The sequence below is a fragment of the Schistocerca serialis genome, chromosome 1, assembly GCF_023864345.2.
Source record: "Schistocerca serialis cubense isolate TAMUIC-IGC-003099 chromosome 1, iqSchSeri2.2, whole genome shotgun sequence".
Lineage (NCBI taxonomy): Eukaryota > Metazoa > Arthropoda > Insecta > Orthoptera > Acrididae > Schistocerca > Schistocerca serialis.
The window spans coordinates 608,357,697-608,370,774 of NC_064638.1; the positions used below are offsets into that span (position 1 = coordinate 608,357,697).

Genomic DNA, 13,078 nt, shown 5'->3' on the forward strand with positions numbered 1-13,078 from the left:
GCCGTCTTCCGCTCACGCCCCAACATCGTGCAGCCCGCCTCCAGTAGTGTCGCCACAGGCGTGAATGGAGGGACGAATGGAGACGTGTCGTCTTCAGCGATGAGAGTCGCTTCTGCCTTGGTGCCAATGATGGTCGTATGCGTGTTTGGCGCCGTGCAGGTGAGCGCCACAATCAGGACTGCATACGACCGAGGCACACAGGGCCAACACCCGGCATCATGGTGTGGGGAGCGATCTCCTACACTGGCCGTACACCACTAGTGATCGTCGAGGGGACACTGAATAGTGCACGGTACATCCAAACCGTCATCGAACCCATCGTTCTACCATTCCTAGACCGGCAAGGGAACTTGCTGTTCCAACAGGACAATGCACGTCCGCATGTATCCCGTGCCACCCAACGTGCTCTAGAAGGTGTAAGTCAACTACCCTGGCCAGCAAGATCTCCGGATCTGTCCCCCATTGAGCATGTTTGGGACTGGATGAAGCGTCGTCTCACGCGGTCTGCACGTCCAGCACGAACGCTGGTCCAACTGAGGCGCCAGGTGGAAATGGCATGGCAAGCCGTTCCACAGGACTACATCCAGCATCTCTACGATCGTCTCCATGGGAGAATAGCAGCCTGCATTGCTGCGAAAGGTGGATATAAACTGTACTAGTGCCGACATTGTGCATGCTCTGTTGCCTGTGTCTATGTGCCTGTGGTTCTGTCAGTGTGATCATGTGATGTATCTGACCCCAGGAATGTGTCAATAAAGTTTCCCCTTCCTGGGACAATGAATTCACGGTGTTCTTATTTCAATTTCCAGGAGTGTACGTATGTGGCTCAAGTGAATAGCACCTGAAGTACAAATGTCACATACATACATTTTAGTGTTTTAACACAACATTAAGACATGTCTTGACCTGCAGTACTTCATAAAGTTTTAGCTCTATTAAGTACATTAACATTGCTCATATATTCCAGAACTACCCCTATTAGTTGTGTTTCACTCATTGTGGTGGGATATCAGTGTAGAGGCATTTTACAAAGCAGTTCAAAGAGGTGGAAATGTGGATTATCAAATGCAGAAGTAGAAGGGTTACTTATGGATAGTGACAGTGAGGGTGAATTTAATTTTTTGTTGTCTTGGACTGAGGATACTGTGGCTGTTGTCGATTCTGGCCATTCAGTATCTCAGGACCAATAAAATCATTCTTCACATTTCCTGCATCTGTCCTTTATGAGTGAAACTGGTGGACAAAAAAAGAGGATGATAACAGACAAGTTTCCTTAGGCAAAGTACGGAAATGACCAGCACAGTTGCAACTTGCGGGTGGCACACCCTACTGCAAAAAGCAAATACACAGCTGGCTCAATCTCAGCAGTGATAGGATAAGTATTATTAAATAATTCACAGACAATTTTCTTATCATGCAAATCACAAGTCTGCACAAAAGAAGTAAGCTTCTCCAAATGCCTACAAAAAGAATGAAATACACCCACTTTCCCCGTTTCCTCACATCGTCTAGGGCCTAAGACTTAAACTATGTTCTATAATGAGAAAACCAGAGAAGTAGGAACTGTAACTGCATGTAAATATACAAAGAGAAATATTGGGGAAGCAAGTCTGTAAAATAATGGATAGTGGATTTCCAGGCAGCTGAAATACACTCGTATTTTTATGAATGGCAGTCCCAAAGTGTTAATAATAATTCACCTATACAACACTACTTCCTGTGGATATCAAAGAGCTTTGAAGCATCCAATTTTATCATAGCTGAAAATATTGTCCCAATTTAATCATAAAACTGTGGTTCTATATTTTGCGTGCTATGTTGGGCTAAGAAACCAAATTAAATATTTGTGGGAATTAATTATATAAATTTGTAGCAAATAATTTTGTTTGAATAATGTGTGTTCCCTTGGAAAAACAGTATTTGAAGGAAGAGCTATGACTGGAAAGCCCTATAACCACGGATGCTGCATCAACAGTGGGAAGCAAACGTTATCTAAATGTGCCATTAGCCATGCCAGAGCCTTTGCGAGCAGAAATATTCTGCCCAACTAGTCTAGAAGCAAATTTCCTATATCATTTCTTCCTGTGACAACAGACCTGATACTACTGTGAGCCAGTTAGTACCAGTACTCTGTTTACCATCCAATATCACCCAGGCTGTGAAAAACTGAAATCGCATCTTTTACCAGCATTGTGATTACCTCTCACCATTCTCGGAATGAAGTACGTCTTACCACAGTTTCGAACCTCATTATTCAAAGCAGGATTTAATTGTCCATATAATGTATGTAATACAGGGTGTACGTAAAGTCTGGGAACGCTTTCAATTATTTATTGCACAAAAAACCCATCCACTATGAATTTGGATCTGGTCATTAATTAATAAACTCCTCAATCATTGCTAATTTATGAATTGTGCTACTATATTCAGAATTTTCTTGAAGGTGGGTAGTTCCTCACAACCTTACTCTCACTGCAGACAACACTTGGAAACACACAATTATGACATGGGCTTGTAAATGCAAATGACCATATATGACAAGTGGGGCTCAGTACAAAATATAAACACTCGGGGCACTGCTTGTCTCAAGTAGGTGACTGGGAAAAGAAATTCACTTGTATAAAAGGGGCTTTATACACCCACCCATCACCTTTTACTGCGGTCTGCTTCCAGGCCCCAGGCATATCCTATCACACAAGAGGTACATTTACTGGTCTCTTCCGACAACTGTATCGTTATATTCATCTTTCTCCTCCTGTCATTTTCCACATTGCTCCTCCCCTGTTGAAAACTTGTACTTACTTTTCTCTCTAAACACCCTCCCCCCCCCCCCCTCTCTCTCTCTCTCTCTCTCTCTCTCTCTCTCTCTCTCTCTCTCTCTCTCTCTCTCTCTCCAGCCTCTCCTGCCTCTCCTTCAGTGCATATCTCATATCTCGCCCCGTCTCAGTTCTCACACTTACTTCCTTTCCACTTGCATCTCTTGATGTGCGTTATGTTGTGACGTGTGTAAGGGGGGGGGGGGGCTTAATCCAGAGAAAAGGAGTAGCTAAAAACTGATAATGCCTTAATGCTCTTATGTATGTAATCGCCACAAATCAGTCAGTTTTATGTGACTGACTGCCATTTTTTTCTCATTATCTCTATACATTCTCATCATTTGTTACCTTCCTGGCAGTTTCTCCTTCGTCTTCTTCTCATTCCTGGTTAAAGATCTATAGTGGCAAAAGCTTGTCCTTTTACTCTTCATCAAATTGTATGATTTGCAATTTTGCAAGAATAGGAGTAATGGTAACAATTCACTGAATAGTTGAGTTATTGAGGTGCTGAGTTGTCAACAGGCATATAAACAAGAGTGAGAGTTTTGCTAGCTATTGAATGAATCCTTAGACTATGCATACACCTGCACATCGAAATTGTCTTGGCTTACTACATTGTACTAGTAATGGAATAGCATACAAGCTTGAAGTGTTCTTTAGAGCACACAGAGGTGGACTTACATATTACCATCTACACAAAGCTACAAGGTCTTGTGCGCCCTCAACGTGACTGGTTAGGATTTTCCAGTATTGTCTAACTACTTAATTATCTCACTCCTTTATTTAGGTAGGAGGAGGGACAAAACCTGTCTGTAGTTGAGAAACAAACTTTCGATTAACAATGTAGGGAAAAATAGATTGCTACCTGACATAAAGATTACTTGCCATGTTGCAGACAGGCACAATTAAAAGATGTGTACACATAAGCTTTTGGCCACATTCTATGCCAGAAAAGAGAAAACACACCATTCATTCACACAAGCAAACACAAATCACGCACACATGACCGCCAACTCTGGCAACTTGGGCCAGACTCTACATTTTCCCACCATCTGTTTCTGTTTGAATATAATTATATACAATATTTTTAATTTTTGCTTTTAATTTTTGCTGCATGGTATGAAGACTGTTTCACACTATCCCATTCTTCTCAAGACTGTCACTTCAGCTAAATTATTGGAGATGCCTGTTTAAGTAAAAGACAGTGTTGTTGTGGTTGAACTGGATCAAGTGAGTGTAGAAAATTCATTGTAATCTACTATATCAGTACACGAGGTAACATAGCAAGTATGTGATTATGGAAGTAATCATTATAGCGGCAAGACTGGCCCACTTTGCAGTCATTTTGCAAGGATGGCCCTCTTCACAATCATGTCAGATTGTAATAGTTTTGGAAAAACAGTAAGATATACAGCATCTCTTAGCTCTGCAATGGCTCTCTCTGTATTACAGAAAATGGATTGTGGTTATATCCTTCTACAAGGCTCGAATGAAGTCTACCACCTCCAGTGATGAGGTTACCAGAGAAAATATGAGCACTCATTCCCGAGGTGCACTCGCATGTTATCTTTCACATGTCTTGCACATTTTAAATATGTTTCACTTTGAGATGACAGTCAGAGTTGACAAAAGTTCAACAGAGAAATCCCAGAGCACCTCCCAACATGTTATCATTTCCTCTTGCGTCTCTCAAACTGACGTTAAGAATGTCAAGAGATTTCTACTGAAATGTGATGCATTCATTTCATGCAGTTCATTTGAGTGCCTGTGCTAATCCATGTGCTTATGTTGCAGGAAGGATTTTCCTGCCTGATAATTTCAAGTTGTAATTGATAATAAGACTGGACCATGTCCTCCTCTTCTATTAACATTAACATGATTCCTGAAAAGTAGAAGTCAAGACCAACGTCTTCCTGTGCTCTGATTTCAGCCATAATCTACCCAACTCTTGTGGTGTTCCAACAACAAGCAGGCCATAAGTACATACATGATTGAAATTGCTCTATGTTTTTCTGAGTTGCGCTCTCATGTCACCCGCTTCCCTTTCTCTACACTTATCCCATCTCTAGGAATGCTAGGATTGTCATACTCTGTACGAACAGGCTTCAGAAGAGCCAATGGCACCGACCGACCGATGAGTCATTCTCAGCCAGTAGGTGTCTTTGGTTGTGGATAAGGAGATGCATGTGGTCAGCATGCGGCTTTCCCAGCTATTGTCAGTTTTCAAGATCGAAGCTGCTACATCTGTCAAGTAGCTCCTCAGTTGGCCTCATAATGGCCAAGTGCACACTGCTTGCCAACGGCATTCAGCAGACCCAAGTGGTCACCCATTCAAGGCTAGCCAAGCCTTACAATGCTTAACTTTGTGATCTGACGGGAACCGATATTACCACTGAGGCAAGGCCGTTGGTGCTACAGTTGCAATAGATGTGCCAAAATACCACTTAACATAATGCCTTACATTGTAAATTTTGGTTTTTGCCCAGCGTATTATTTGTGGGTTTTACAGTATCTTCTTAATCTATCCTCATCACCATATAAATAATCTGTGGGCTCGATCAAATCTTCTCGTGACCCTGACACATAACAACACTTGTGCATCAACCTCTTTGTAATGAAGTCAGCGTTAACTTGGTGGTATTGTGTATACTTCAGAACTCTGTATTCCTTCAGTGTGTAGATGAATGAAAATACTCATAAAGTAAGTGTTTTGTGCCTATATTATTGTACATCTGATGTGTATCATAGAATGAGGCATAGTATACGTGAATTACTTTCAATTTTCTTTCAAGCCCTGCTGGTGCAGTGTTACTTTTAATTCTGCTAGCAGTGATTGGAGACTGAACAACAAAGTATTGGTAATCCTTGTATTGGTTGGTTTTATGGGCTGGGAGAGATATTTAACTTCATCTGCATGCTTTCAAATAATGCATTATACCGAGACCACCGAAACTTTGCAGTTGACATGTGCATTTCAGTGATTAATTCTTCTCGCGTTATCAACCGAGTGGTGGCATCGTCATGTCACAACGTTTCGATGGGTTTTGTACCCGTCATCTTCTGGCATCTTCGCCAGAAGATGACGGGTATGAAACTCATTGAAACATTGCAACAAGACGATGCCTCCACTCGGCTGATAACCTGAGAAGAATTCATCAGTGGAATACGCTGAGAAAGACTGCAATCGTATATATGTGTTTCAGGTTGGTAGCTTATCTGTTTAACTAGTGAAGAATGAGAAGTACGAGGCGTCAGGCATATGACACGAACCAATCTCAGCACAATTCTTGCTTCTGGTTGTGACGTCAAAGCTCTTGTGTTGCCAGCTTTGTTTTGTGTTTACATGAACAACATGCATTTTGATTGTTTTCTACTGTGTGCCTGCGTCGTTCTGTGTTTTAGAAAATTCTGACCTGTGAAAAATGCCACAGAAAATACTTTATTCACTTAGTGCTAATCCTTTGTGTCGAGGTGTGCTGCTAAACAGCCAGGTTGGAGTTGTTACGGAAAACTGGAGTTTTTTGAGCATTAGCTCATCAATAGACAGCCATCAGTTTCTGCCTATTTATTAATGGAATACACATCAAAAATTCTTGGAGTTAGTGCAAGAACAGAAATAAACAGTCGAGTGTTACTGTAGAAGTTGAGAGATTAGACAAGATGTAATGATTCCAAGGCTTCTGGATCAGATAATGTATTTTTAGTGACTCCTGGAAAGAAGAAAAAGCAGTCTCACCAACTTAGATTGTTTCCAGACTGATGCACTTCAGAGACGTACTTATGCTTACTACAGCAGGAAAGAGTATCCTACCATAGCAAAGTTGCTGATGTCATTAAAAGAAAATGAACTTTTCAATTATGGTTAAAGTCACTAAAAATTATGCTGAAAGTATGGACTCCTATTAGAAAGCACTAGACGGACGCTATTACAGGGTGTATACGACCCCGAACAGCCGGGAGATCTGGGAAAGACCCAGGAATTTTTTCATCCGGGGAAAAACGTGGGAATTGTTTAGAATTCTGGGAATTTTTCTTTGTTTTAGTTGTCAGTTAAATTTTTGTGATTTTGACTGGTAAGAACCAATTCTCGAACAAAGGATGTTACTGTATCCCGCGACTGCAGAATAATACTGCAGCAACAAAACATGAACAGGGGGGGAGAAAATAAAACTTTAGTTGCAAAGGAAGTGCACCATATACAACAACAAAATAGTGCTCATACAACTGTCTACCGACAACAAAGTGTGTCAAAGGCTTTAGGAAGACTGCAATGCTTCATAACAACAAATTGCCTCCGATGAGCGCGTCGTGACAACTGTTTAAATTAAATTCGTTTGAGCAGTTGTGGGTGTGCTCTTGCGCATGCGCAGTTGAGTTGCATATGAGTACCTTCTCCCACTTCTGGTTACAGAAGTGTGGCTGGGCGCCACTACTTTAATATTACCCCGGTTCGGAAATAATAGTAAATCTGGGGCTGAAGCACAGAGCAGTCTGAGTTGTGGTGGGGAGGTGGGCCATCTCCACGTGACCTATGTTTACGTCCAGTGATTATGTTGTTTCCTCTTCATTTGTTGCTCTCACATTAAATGATGACAAATTGGATTTTTGTGACCGGGAGCTATCAAATGTATTAAAATACGTTCGCATAATTACGGAAGGCCAAAATATGTTATTAGTTTTCAGATATTATTTCCAACTTTCTGACAGTCAAGCATTAATCGCCTTGCGTAACAATGAAGTTATTTTTGCTGATTTGCTAAAGAGATTTGACTTTCATTAACCTGTTCTGCTGAGGCGTCAATTTATTTGAAACGAAGTATTTAATTTCATACTATTGGCTAGTTTCAACCGTTCGCTGCATGTCAAGTGCACATATGGCATTATGCCATAATAAAGAACCAAACATGAGATAATACGGTACTGGTACTCCAAGAAAATTTACATAGGAGTGTGCATTTTAAGCCGATTTATGCATTTTAGTATGGTTCGTGAAATTCCGACGCTTTTGAAGTATCATCTGATGTCTTGTTTCTTTTATGATATAATGTAAGAGCTTTTAATGTTTTACGTGTACCAACGTATATATGGGCTTCCTGCGTCATCGTAGCTGCGCAAGCGCGGTGACACCTCTTCTCTGGCGCTCTCTTGCAACTGCTGATACGAACCTATTTCTAACAGGTCGCAGGAAAATATTACGAATGGTGGTTTGGAAAGCATTACATTCAAGGCAAAATTCCTTTTGCACAAGATGAACTATGTGCAAGAATGTACAATGAATTTCTTAAATCACAAAGCGTTTGACTATGATTTAAAAATAAACTCTTTGAGGACGATGATTTAGAAGAATTTCGAGCCCAGAAGATCAGACATTTACGTCATTATTAAAAATTTTACTGGCACATTTGTGTGTTGTATCTTAAAATGTAACATGCGCAAGAAAGATCAACATTATAAGTAGAAGCTTAACTTTTCTTCCAGCTTATAAATCTTCGAGACCAATATTATATGTGAATGCTAGGTATATCAATTTAAACCATTAACTTTTCTTATTTGTGTGTTCGCACTACTTAAGAGTGATCTTGCTATTGGCTGACTATATCACGTGTCCTCTGCTGTCGTCAGCTGGCGAGATCATGTGACATGAGCTATGACTAGCTTACAAAAGCCCATCATAATCTCGATTTCAATGATTCGGAAAGTGACATGCGTTGTTTGGCGGAATTCGAATTTATACCTTCGTAATTGGAAAATATGCAGCATACATCTTGCTGCACATCTAACGTCTTTCAAAGACAGGTTATTACCTTAAACACATAGATGACACACCTATTAAAACCGTTTTATGTCCCCACAACAATTGTAATGGGCAATGCTCCATATCTTTCAGTGATACTGAACAAAGCCTCAACCACAGATAACTGCAAAGAAGTTAATGGTGCAGTGGTTACACACACAACATGTTGCCACAGATATGAGCATGACAAAGCTTCTGTTATATTCACTTGGTAAATAAAATAAGCCTATGATAATTACATATGTAGTAGACGAAATCACGGTGGATCAGTCTCGTACTGTAATAAGGCTGCCACCGTATCACTGCAGTTTCAACCCCATCGAGTTAGTGTGGAGTGATGTGAAGACATACATAAGGAACAACAATAAGTCCTTTACAGTAACATAGGTGAAGCTCCTGTGACAGTGGGTGTAGTCTTATGGACGAAAAAAGTCAAGCACATTGAAAAACTTATTCGAGCGGCACAGACAATGAAAGGTATCATTAGTGTCTATGAACAGGTAATGATTTGTCTTGGTGATGATGACGATGAATATGGTTTAGGCGCTGATTCCGGCAACAGTGACGATGGGGAGCTAGGTATAATTGCACCGTTGTCGCTGTAAATTGGTGAGTGAAAAGGGATGGATATAGGTTACTTATAGCATCACTGTCATAATAAAACTTAGAGCAAGAAGTTACTGTCTTTGTTATTATTTATTTTGTAAACTATGTACCATATTGTTTTCAAGATATCAGTCATCATCAAGTACTTATTTCCTGTATTTCTTTGCTCTGATATTGAAAATGTGTGCTTTGTTATGTCTACAGTATTATGCGATTGTTTATTTGCTGTCGTTGTGGTAGCAACTCAAAAATGATTGCTCAATAGCTTACATTTACAAGGTGGAATGGAAATCCATATCATCTGGCATGTGTATAGAGGCTGCTGTTGCAACATTGCTATTGCAGTATAGCCAATCTAACTTGGCGTAACGTGAACTGCCAAGTGCAATGTGTCGCTGGTGCAAGTATAGTAGTCCTATATAAGTAGGCTGCATCCCTCTCACCTTGAATGTCACTGCCTTAAATTAACAGTATTTATACTTTTGTAGCTTAACAGTATTTATACTTTTGTAGCTAGAAACCTGTGCATAATCCATAGCCATAATTAATCTTTGGAAAGTAACAATGGAACCAATGGACTGCCATGAAACTGAGACCCACACCATCACACAGCTATCTCCAAGTTTTAAATGTAAAAAGTAACCAGCTGAGCACATGCAGTACACAGGTGTGGAGACTCAGCACCTGTTTTTACAAAGCATATAGTATTTTTCACGTTTGCTCATGTCAGTGCACATTGTATGATCTCAGCAATGTTCATTTTAGCCATGCAAATGCACCCTTGATGATGATGATGATGATGGATGATGATGATGATGATGATGATGACAAGTTTGAAACTTTCTGGCTGACCACAAGTGTTCAGCTATTAGATGTCATGCCAAACTGACAATAGAAAAAGTTGTACTAGATGCTGTTTGAGCTTTTTCTGACAATCCTCTTGGAAGTTTAACTTCGCTTACCCCAGTGTTTTAGTTTCACTCTTTTGTGTAGCCATGATTATTTATTGTGTTTATTTCAAATGTAACATTAAAAAAATTGTTCACATATTCTTTTTTTTTCCAGCTTTTGATGGAACGTTTCAATGCTGATAGGCGCATATTTTGCTTTATATTATCTACCCGCTCTGGTGGTATTGGCGTAAACCTAACTGGAGCAGATACTGTAATATTTTACGACAGTGACTGGAATCCAACAATGGATGCCCAAGCACAAGATCGCTGTCACAGAATTGGCCAGACAAGAGATGTACACATTTACAGGTAATTTAAGCACCGTAATATTCAGTATTCCATTCGAAAAACATGTAAACATATGTGACACATTTTATTATTTTGTTTTCTTATTATTCTAGCATATTAAGTTCAGCATTGTTCTAGTCTGTTAAGTTCGCTAATCTTTGCTGAGTTAGAAAGAGAATTGTTGTTTAGAAGTGATTTCTTTGGCAGTGAACAGAATTTGTGTGTTAATTATGGCTGTTGTAATTAAAGTCATTTGCATGTTATTAGACTCCTCATGATTCTATATGCTGGGGTGAATTATACTTTAGTAGCAGTACTCTGTGACGAAGAATCATGTCAGAATAATACGAAAATGTACAGCAATAATTGAAACTCGTGGATGGAGCAGTACATGAAAAGGGAAAGTCAACCACTCTCCTATAGCAAACCAGTGAGTGGAGCACAGAAACACAAAACAGAAAACAGCATTCACAGTAGCTTTTGAACACTAGCTCCTTTTCTTGCATAAGTGGGCACATTCACCCCCCCCCCCCCCCCCCCCACACACACACACACACACACACACACACACACCCAAACATAATATGCAGTTAACCTAACAGTTACATTAAACTCAGTATTATTAATCAGTTGTGCCATGGCAATGGGAGTGTTTGTTTACGTGTCTATGCTGATCCACCTTCACTGCGGAGTGGGCGGTAACATGTACGTGTCACTTGAGACAGAGGGCCAATATGGATGCTGGCCATCTGGACTCGCCTATTTGCCATGTGAGTTAATAGGTGGCTCTCCTTCATCAGGGTCTGAGAAGACACATACGAGCAGGAGATGGGGACCTCCAGTATTGGGGGCATTGTGGAGCCCCTTAGCTAGATACTGTTCAAGACTGGAAAGAAAGCCAGTGTGTACTTGGTATGTCTGCCAGTGGGGCTCATCCGACATATGGAGGTGGCCTTATCTGCAACTATTGAGTGTGCAGGGTGCAGTTGTCTGCAAGTTGTGGCTCATGTCGGCACCAACTATGATTGTTGCATGGGTCCTGAGGCCATCCTCAGTTCATTCAGGCTGATGCTATAGGTGGTGAAGGCTGCTGGCTTAGTCTGTAAGGTGCAAGCAGAGGAACGTATATTGGAAAGACAGATTAGATACCGTAGGAATAGTAGTGTTTATTGCAGTCTACAAAAATTGTGTCTCTATCGAGTTTGAAATTGAGTGTGACTGTGAAGTTATCTTGTCATGTATAACAGATCTAGATGAAACCAAACTAATTGCCATCTGACTCCACTGTGACAGTTCTAGATTCATTCAAAGTAAGTCCACGGTCAGTAATGCATAAATATCCAGATCATACAATAGTAGTTGGAGGCAGCTTTAACCTACTGAACAAAGACTGGGGCATCTGTGAATTCAATGCAGGGGGTACAGACAGACAATCTTGCGAAGTACTTTTGAGCACATCTCCGAAAACTGTCTTCAGTAGCTGGTTCGGTGGCCCACACACGGTGGAAGTACCTTAGTTAAATATGGCAGGACAATATCAATGGTGTTAGTATAGACGTGAATGTTACTGATCATGATGTTGTCATAGCAACTTTGGCTACAGAGGTTAACGAATCAGTCAAGAAGATTAGGAATCTGTTTAAACTTTGTTTCAGGTAGAAAGAGCACATATGCAGTTGTTAGCATTTCACTTAAACAATGAATTGATGTAGGGGAATATTAATAAACAAAACTAATAAAATAAAATAAATAAAATTAGTACTTGACAAGGCTACATCAGGAGGTGTAAAACATGAAGAGTGATACACAAACCAATTAAAAGAAGAAACAATTATCAATGTAACTACAGAATACATAAGGAACTTAAGAATATCAATAAGATAAACAGAAATAAATAAATGCAGGTAAATGGAGGCTTGAGGGAACATACAGTAAATGCAATCTTTGAGAGAGTGGTGGTACTGCATTTTAGCATTAACATTATATTCAAAATAGTGGCTATGTAACAGTTTGCATTAAATAAATGAACAAAGTAAAATGTGAACAATATTTTATGAGACAACTAAAGAGGTGTTAAACATGGACATTAATGCAAGTACCAGTTAAAGAAAGCCTTAACTACTGAAACTACAGTGTATATGGAATACATAGACAACTTCGATAAAACAAAAGAACTTAATGAATACAGGAAAATGGGAATATGTAGGAACAGACAGTATGGGCAGTAGTGAATAACGGAGATGATTATACAAAATTTAGGAGAGGGGAAATGTTGAGCTGTTTGGGGTCATTTAGGATTAGGTCCGTACAGTGAGCAAGATGTTTTTTAATTTCCAGGGCTTCCAGCAGGTTGGCTTTATGGCCTTTGTTTGCTAAGTTAACTTGGTTCTGTCTCCAAATGAACAAAAAGTGCTTGAGAAAGCTTTTAAATATGCTCCTCCCAACCCTCCCATCAGAAAAACAACCGGATGTTATGAAAGTAGGTATTGAATATGCTCTAACGAAAGACACCACTGCAAAATATTTAGTTGCCAATGCACTAAAGAATGAAACCAAATTTGAAACATCTCACGGTCTGTTGACTTTCACGCCCTCGAGTCCTTAAAACAGGAACTGTAACA

At 40.0% G+C, this 13,078-nt stretch overlaps 1 protein-coding gene across 4 annotated transcripts in view; it reads left to right on the top strand.

Moving 5' to 3' along the window:
- Positions 1-13,078, top strand: part of LOC126477588 (helicase domino) — a 423,343-nt gene that overhangs the window by 206,417 nt on the left and 203,848 nt on the right. For all 4 annotated transcript variants that reach the window (XM_050103628.1, XM_050103631.1, XM_050103630.1 and 1 more), the window contains one exon: positions 10,282-10,478. In XM_050103628.1, coding sequence (XP_049959585.1) covers positions 10,282-10,478 — 197 coding nt within the window. The remainder of the gene's footprint in view (positions 1-10,281; positions 10,479-13,078) is intronic.